The sequence below is a fragment of the Talpa occidentalis genome, unplaced genomic scaffold (genome assembly GCF_014898055.3).
Source record: "Talpa occidentalis isolate TD23 unplaced genomic scaffold, MPIMG_talOcc4v2.1 talOcc4.8, whole genome shotgun sequence".
NCBI classification, from domain to species: domain Eukaryota; kingdom Metazoa; phylum Chordata; class Mammalia; order Eulipotyphla; family Talpidae; genus Talpa; species Talpa occidentalis.
In genome coordinates, this window is record NW_023605194.1 from 102325185 (window position 1) to 102333628 (window position 8444).

The 8444-nt window shown below is 33.9% G+C and overlaps 1 protein-coding gene across 2 annotated transcripts in view; it reads left to right on the top strand.

Moving 5' to 3' along the window:
• The window catches only part of GASK1B (golgi associated kinase 1B), a 37653-nt gene extending 30382 nt beyond the window's left edge, over window positions 1–7271 (top strand). For both annotated transcript variants that reach the window (XM_037497438.2, XM_037497437.2), the window contains exons 4-5: window positions 213–439; window positions 3550–7271. In XM_037497438.2, the coding sequence (XP_037353335.1) occupies window positions 213–439; window positions 3550–3757 (435 nt within the window). In that variant the 3' untranslated portion in view covers window positions 3758–7271. The remainder of the gene's footprint in view (window positions 1–212; window positions 440–3549) is intronic.
• Window positions 7272–8444: the final 1173 nt, after the last annotated feature.

Below are 8444 nucleotides of genomic sequence, written 5' to 3' on the forward strand. Positions count from 1 at the left end.
AGCAGAAGCTGGAAATGCTTATAATCATAGCTGAGTCAGAAGGTTATGAAGTTTGGACTTATTCTGACAGTTGCCTTTAATTAAATGAGCCTGGCCCTATTAGATTCTGGCAAGTCAGCTATTTAGAAAACACCAGTTCTTTGGAAATCTAACTTTCCCAAGTTTTGTTTTTACTCAGCAGCTTGGATTTTGTTTTTGTTTTCCATTTTCAGATTTATAATCGCTTAGATACAAATTGCTGTGGATTCAGACCTCGAAAGGAAGATGCCTGTGTACAGAATGGACTGAAGCCAAAATGTGACAAACAAGATTCTGTGTCTCTAACACACATCATTCAGCGAAAGCATGACCCAAGGCACTTGGTCTTTATAGATAACAAGGGTTTCTTTGACAGAAGTGAAGATAACTTAAACTTCAAGTTGTTAGAAGGCATCAAAGAGTAAGTTTTGTGATATATAGCATCTATAGGACATCACACACATGAATTAAGTAGTAAGGTTTGGAGAAAACTCAGCCTATGTCTGATTGATTTATTCCTTGAAGGGAATTGTGGAAATGGGTCTGGGAATGGAAATCTAGAAAAGTGAAACAAAGCCAAGCAGAACAGAACAGTCCAGCTAGGATGTCACTATCAACAACCCATTCCACCTACAAGGCTTCCGCTACATTTCACATTTATCATGTCGTTTGGCCTTCAGCATGAAAATCCATGCGGGTTAAATTGGAATCATGCAGGGATCTCTGGAATAGGCATTGGCAGAGCAGAGATAAGCAGGTGGCAGAGGCTGTGTAATGAGGGCATGGGACAGGATATGGGGGGAGCTAACAGACATGCAGATTTTGACATGGCAGGATGTCCAAGTTGTAATCAGCTTGGGAGACTCATGAAAGCGGTGAAAAATTAGAGCCAATCTGTTGAGTAGAACACAGCATCAAAGGACAGAGGCTGTTTCATTTAAATCAGAGGATATTTTAGCATTTGAAAAACCTGCCAATAGACATAGGTTATGGGGAAAAGTATCTTCTGAAAGGGAGAGTTGGTGGAGGTTAGGGAAGAAATATTTCTATATTCAACATGGTCCAAGATATCAGGGAGGCCTCACTAATGGCACCCATTTAAGCTCACACCCATTTGGAAATAAAGGAAACTATGACACTTAATAGTGGCAGGAACCCAGGCACGGAATCCTATTCTGCTTATGGAGACTGAAACTAACTTTTGGGTCCCAGCTCATACCAGTGTTGGGTCTTGCTTCATTGTCTTTCTATCTTAGAAATCAGACTGACTGAGCAAAGGGGGGGCATGTTTAAGACTTACAAGTAGAGAGATATTTTAATAAAATAGCTAACTGTCTGTGTGAAATTAAGTGACTTCCAGAAAGCACACAAACAAATCTAAGGTTGAGGGAGAGGGTGAGTAAAGCATGTGTACTTGGTGAGGGGTGAAGTTGCGCTCGAAAACATATTTCTGTAAGCCTGTGACACAACAATAAAATGTGGTTAACAGATAAATAAAATTTGAGGATAGAAGCTAGTCTTCCAAATCTAAGTTGAGAAATTTTTCCACAGTAACTTGCAGTGTTCATGAGCTGTTACTGTTTGTCACTCTTGTTAATAATACTCTGAAGCACATTTCCATAGTTCTACTTAAGAACTATCAATTAAGGAATGTGGATTTTACACATTTTTAGTACTTGAAGACAAAGGTGTTGCCGTGAGTTTCATGAGGGCCAGTTTTATGAGTTTTTGCCATGCCTTGCCCCGTTAAAACTTGTTCCTCTCTTTGTGAATTAAAATGCAGAATATGTGGCAGATTCATCCAAGTGTCTAAGGAAATTTTATGATTAGGAAAATTTATATACCTACGGCATCACTTATTGAGTGATGACTTACTAAATTTCCTCTTAGAATTAAGAGTTCCTGGAGAATATCCATCCATTCCATTCCCTGATATAAATATGAATACTCTTTTATTTGTACTTTTCAAAGAAGATTTAACTTTAAATGCACTATGAGAAGTAATGGGCTTAAAATGAAATCTTCTTTGACTATATAATTCACACACTGAAAAGCAGAAAAGAAGACTTTGCTAACCCAGATTTATGCATGGAATATTATACCTCTCCATCGACATTATGCAGTAGCAGTAATATTTGATTTTCCCTTATGAAAAGGCTTGGTCATTTAAGAGATCCATGTATTTAACAGTTTCATTTCATATATTCTGCCACAACTAAATAACTTGAAGGGTCATAGAATTTGTAAATCAAGGGTTATTAATACTTCATAGAGAAAAAGTGCTTAATTCTATAGTCATTAAATTACATAGTACATGTCTTCAGGGAGCTCAGGGCTTCTTATCAGCATTATTTAATTCCATACCTATTCAGATTCATTCAGTGTGTCCAGGTCTGTGGCCTTTGGTCTTTCTGCAGGATCAGAGGTGCTGGAGACCCCAGGGGCCCCTGGCACTCATGCCTCCTGAGGGTTACGTTGAGCTTGAAAATTGGAAAAGTGCTTATAATGCCTGAAACTTCTGGTGAACTGTGCTCTTTAAACAAATGTATGTTCTTGTTTTAGTTTTTAAGGAACAACTGAGTTTACTTGAAAATTACTATTAAATCCCAATGTTTTCACTGTGCTTTCATCAGCATTTTCATGAAAGCTAGAAGAAGCCAAATTGGAGATTCAGCAAAACATTAGTTATGATTTTGAACCAGAAATTTTACTGAGTCCTGCAGATAATGTATGTCCTAGATCTTAGGCTTTACGCTTTCTAAATGATGAGAAGAAAGCACAGTGCGCTCTCTTAAGGTAATTCAGCAAGAATCCTTTTAAATTGGCCTTAGGTTTTCCACAGAGACATTCATTGTGGAATGCCCTGCCTCTGAAACTTGAGTTTTACTAAATTTATTTGAAAACAGTTTAATATTTTAGTTTAATAAAGTGCTCCCAGAGTCACAGAATTCCTGATATAATCTGAATCAAAAGCAATTCTATCTTAAATTAGGCATTGTGAAATGATCCTTTTCTCATTTTACTATGCACATTTTGGATTATTTCACATTAAATTCAGTCATGCAACTTCTATTGAGGTAGAGTACTTTACTGAAATTGTCAGCATTCTGCTTCCCATCTTTTCTTACATAAAATCCCACTGTGACACTTAGGAGGATACTACTCAATTTGACAGATTAACGTGGCTTCTCTAGGTGAAATGGAGCTTAAGATAGAGGAATGTATTTTTGCCAGGCTAACAGCATCTTTTTTAATTCTGTGCTTCTCTTTGTCAACATATAATGACCTTAAGTAAAATGTTAGTATGTCAAATTCTTCATGGTAAAGAAAATTCAGTTCCCTGGAAACATATACTTCTAGTATATTATTATTCAGAGAAGTGTCAGCTTGACAGTGACAAAAATGTTTTGATTCTCAAGGTGCCATTTGATAGTGTGATTTATGCCAGATTAATGAAAAGCAGAGAAATTGGGTAAAGTGTAATATTTTCAAGCAGTTACTTAGAATGAAATATCATTTTTATCTTTTCAGGTTTCCCGAATCTGCAGTTTCTATTTTGAAGAGCCAGCACTTAAGGCAGAAACTCCTTCAGTCTCTGTTTCTTGATAAAGTTTATTGGGAAAGTCAAGGAGGTAGACAAGGAATTGAAAAACTAATTGATGTAGTAGAGCAAAGAGCCAAAATTCTTCTCACCTATATCAACGCCCATGGGGCCAAAGTATTGCCTATGAATGAATAACAAGAGACTCTTCTGACAAGAATACTAGATATATTTATGTGTTTTTGTTTTTAAATCAAGAACACAGACCATAAGTTCATTTAGAAATGAGGCAGTATAGATGAATGCATAAAAAATGAGCTTACCCAGGTTATGATGGGGCTAAGCACTACACACAGTCAAAAACTTGAGCAGACTGCTCAAAGTATTTGTTTATATTTTTCTTTAATAGGATGTCATGTGAGTCCCAGCATCTAGTACAGAATGGTTCCAATTGTTATTCCAACTAGCTGCATTAAGACATTTGTCATGCCGTTTCCGAGAACAGTGTAAATCAGAAGTACTGACAACTTTAATAACCATATCTCATGCCATTTTAACTGATTTGATCAAATAGTAATGAGAGTGGTTCATGACATTCTTTTGTTGCTGATTATTAAGACAGACCCAGTGCTGCCCGGGGCAACTTACAGCGTCATATTGGAAAACTGAAGCCCATGATCTACAGAAGCATCAGAGTCCGAAATAATTCTAAATAGAAATTTCGGGTTTTTTGTAAAACTACTGGTGTATATTCTCTGGTATATAAATCATCCACCATTTCTGTCTCTGAGCAGCAAGAACACATTTTTCATCACTTTTGATAACTTAATTTTGTTGTCAATATGGCAACCATCCAAATCTGACAATTTGAATATTAGGTAGTTTTACTTTGTCAAGTTTGGTCCAATTTATATATAGTGATTTAGAAATTAAGCAATGATATGGTATGAAGTTCTAATTTGAAACTGTCCTTATAGAGTATCTTTTTAAAAGGATACTTTTAAATTTTCTTTTCATTTTTACAAAAGATAAACTATAATTTCTATATATTTTATTAATGATAATGGAGTTCTTTAAAGTTGTGCTATGTAATTATATTTAATCTGATTTTATTGATATTGCCCAGATATTGACAATGGGACTAGATATTAATTGATTTAAGTATATTGGCTAGCTAACTCCAATATGAGATTATGAAACAAAATAAATTAAAATTTGGCTCTGATAAACTCTCCTCAGTGAAAGTGCATGACTAGCATTAAAACAGTAAATGTGGACAAATTTAAGCCTCAAATAACTCTCCAAAACTCCCTCTATGACTTTTTTAATTAGGTGGAAGGGAGTGGATAGATAGTATTCACATGTTAGGTCCTCATGTCTCAGAAGTTAGCTAAGGTCATAATGTCTGAGAGACAGACATGTATAAGTTTCAAATCTCGAACACATCATCATGACTGTCCCATCTCCACACACCCTACCCCTTATTTGAAAGCTGATACACAGATTTCTTCTTCCCTTGAAAGTTTGAAAATACAATTTCAGAATGTTTGCAATACATATTGTTTTTTTCTCAGTTCTATATATTATTACTAAATTGCACCCCATTTTCTGTATTCTAATCAAGGGTAATTCAGTATCATTGTAAATTTGAACTATTTAAAGACATTACAATAAAGACTAGGATTTTTGAAAGAACATTCTAGAGATTCAAATTTATCTAACTACTGCAGGAGCAAAATGTCAAAATAATATATAAGTACAAGAGAAGATGAACCAAAGAGAGAGAGCCTTTGATCATCTCACATCATTTGTCTGGGTTTACATCCAAGTATTCCTTTTTAAGCTCCCTTATTCGCTGAGCTGATCCTGGGACAGTGGGGCTGTGGTCCACTCTCCTTTAACCCAAGTGCTTTCCAAGGAAAAGCACAGTCTGCTGCCTACCAAGTCTCCACTTTCATCTGTGGTGTGTAGCCTTTTTAAAACTCCCTTTTCCCTCATGAGTCAGCATCATGATTAAAATCTGGCCTACCAAGAGTTTGGATACACAAGTTTTGCTTGAACGAACTACTGAATTGAAAAAACATTTAGAAAATTGCCTTCTACTTTGTCTTATTGGGGTGACATTTGCATTTAGTATGCTTTTAGTAGAATATACCATCTTTATCCATAGTTGTGAAGTTGGTGGTGGAAATTCCAAGTTCCTTCGAAGCAAGCATTAATTTTGTGTCTCACACCTTTTGGTAGCTTTGTCCTCCCCTATGTGGGACTTAGAGCCTCCAGTTTTTATAAATGCTTAATTTTAAATGAATGGTCCAGGAGAACATGTTTATTTTAGCCACTTTTGCTTTCTAACAGTGTATTTTGTTTTATAATTAGTAAATAATTCATGCTGTATTATTTTTTGAATAATGAATAACTGAAGGCCAGTCTTTTAATTCTAATAAATAACACTCACTGAAACAAGGAGAATACATTTCAGATACACTCAGAATATGTTGTGGTTGGTTCACATAAGCACATTATGTGGTTTATTTATAACTTGATAAATTTAAAATAGAACAATTTACCATGGCAGATATACAAAAGCTTATTCTTGTGTCATTTATTTTCTTTAAGCTGATGATACATATCTTTAAGCAAATACATATCTTAAAAATCTATAATAAAACTTGGGAATTAAAGAAGCATGCTTTTTTTGTAGATGGGTTTCTTTTCAGAAGTTAGAGGATGATTTGGTACTTTTATCTATAATAAATGGAAAAATTGAATAATCAAGAATTTTATTGGATTATGTTTGTGTATGCATGGTGTTTGAGAGCATCAGGAGTGATATAATTTCTCTTGGTAGACATACAGCATTTTATAGGTGGTATGCAAATCAGTTTACAGATATCACAAACTGTAAGATTTAATTTTTGGTATCCTTTACTTGGATTGAGTTTGTCTTACAAGTATGTTTAAAGTTTCCTTTATAGGGTTCATATTTATTGAATTTATTAGGCACTTGGGGAACTTACATAAAACAGATATCCTCTAAATATTTATAATCTCTGAATTTGTATAATAGCTTATTTATTCTTTTGTACCTTTAACTATGCATTACATTATATGCAATAAATGAAATAACTTACTTATAAATTCAGTTACACAGTTTCATGAAATTCTGATGTTTATGTCTGCACAGAACAGTATGAATATATAGAAGCTACACATGGATCAAAGAAAGATGATAAAGATGTTTCTCTTTAAAATTCATCAGGAATTATTTTCATTCATTAAAAATTATTTGACTTGTCCTAAAAGTTATATGAAAGTTGGAAATAGTCAGAAGAAGTCTTTGAGTGTTCCTTCAGTGCAATATTGCTTTGATTTTTTTTTTTTTGGAATAGGCGTTTTAACAGTGTTGTAAGGCAGAGGTTGACTTGTAGATTTTTATATCAAAGAGATGCAAATCATTTCTATCTAGTGGAAAAGAAACCATAGTTTATTACCCTGTTGGACATTAACCAGTTTTATAACTAGTCTAGCAATCTTATCCTAACATTGCCATAAATATTTAGCTTTTGAAATACTCTTTGAAAAATGTTTGCTGTCTTGTTGGCTCCCTTGTTAATTATCTGAATAGAATGTTTCACATGTTCATTTTTTATTTGTATAGAAATCATGGTTTTATCATTTTGAAAAGTTTACTTTAATAAACTTTGGCCACAGAATCATATCATTTTATTTGCATGAGAGTCATGATTTTAAATTTTTGAAAAGTTTACTTTAACAAAATTTCAAAACAAATTTATGTAATTTAAGAACTGAATGGTACCATGTGATCAGTATCTTGTTGAACAACCTATTCTTCTAGATGGTGAAAATGAGACTTATTAAGACAATTTGCTTGTCCCAATTTACTCAAATGTTTGGTCTAGTTTTTCTTTAGTGTTGAAAACGATTTAGAAAGTTAGAAATCCAAAACTTTCCCTTAGATTTCATTATCTGCTACAATAAAATAAGAAACACTAGATCAATAAACCCTGAAGGTCTTAATGTAGATATAGTCATGTGTACTAACAACTTTAGGACACAGTTTTTTTTGTGAGCTGAAAGTAGAATAAATAAGGAAGTGTCTCCTCTTAAGAAACTTTTAATAGCTAATGCACAGTTGATTGAGAATCTGCTGTATTTTGCTCTATGCTATGCAATATGGAAATACAGCTTAATAACTTACAGCCTTTTGGTTAATTGAGAACTGTAACTGTATCTTTAATGGAAAAAGTAGAGCAAAGCAATTCTTCTGAGGTATATTCAGAAATAAACTTTTAGACTAGAGGTTATTGTATTCACAGTGATTTTGACTCTATCTGTAATCTATTGACTATTATGCTTAACATGACAATTTAGAGTCATTTTTTGTGATTGGACAAATAGGCTTTTTCTCCTTAATATGTCCTGAGGACATGACTATACTCCAGAATGGTGGTAAAATAGAACATGCTCACTGAGTACCTTGATTAATCAAAAATCACACTAGCCTTCATAAATTCTGAAGCACTTTGAAAAGCTCATTTATGTCAAGATTAATGTCTGTTTACATAATTCTGCAGGTAGCTTCAAGGAGCCTTTGTCCCTGGATGCTTATTTATGAAACTCTCCTTCCAGGTCTACAGTCCCCAAATTCAGATTCTTGCTCTACAATGCATTTAAGAAAGGGGAAGTGATATTATGCAATTGAGAAAGTTTGTCACCTACTATATTCTAAAAGTTTTATTTTTATGCAAAGGTTAAAACTTGGGGTATGGAAAGGTTATTTAGCAAAATACATTATTCACCAATGAAAGCTGAGGGATCATTTACTTTAGTGATGCTTTAATATTTTCATCCTCTGCCATCAGGT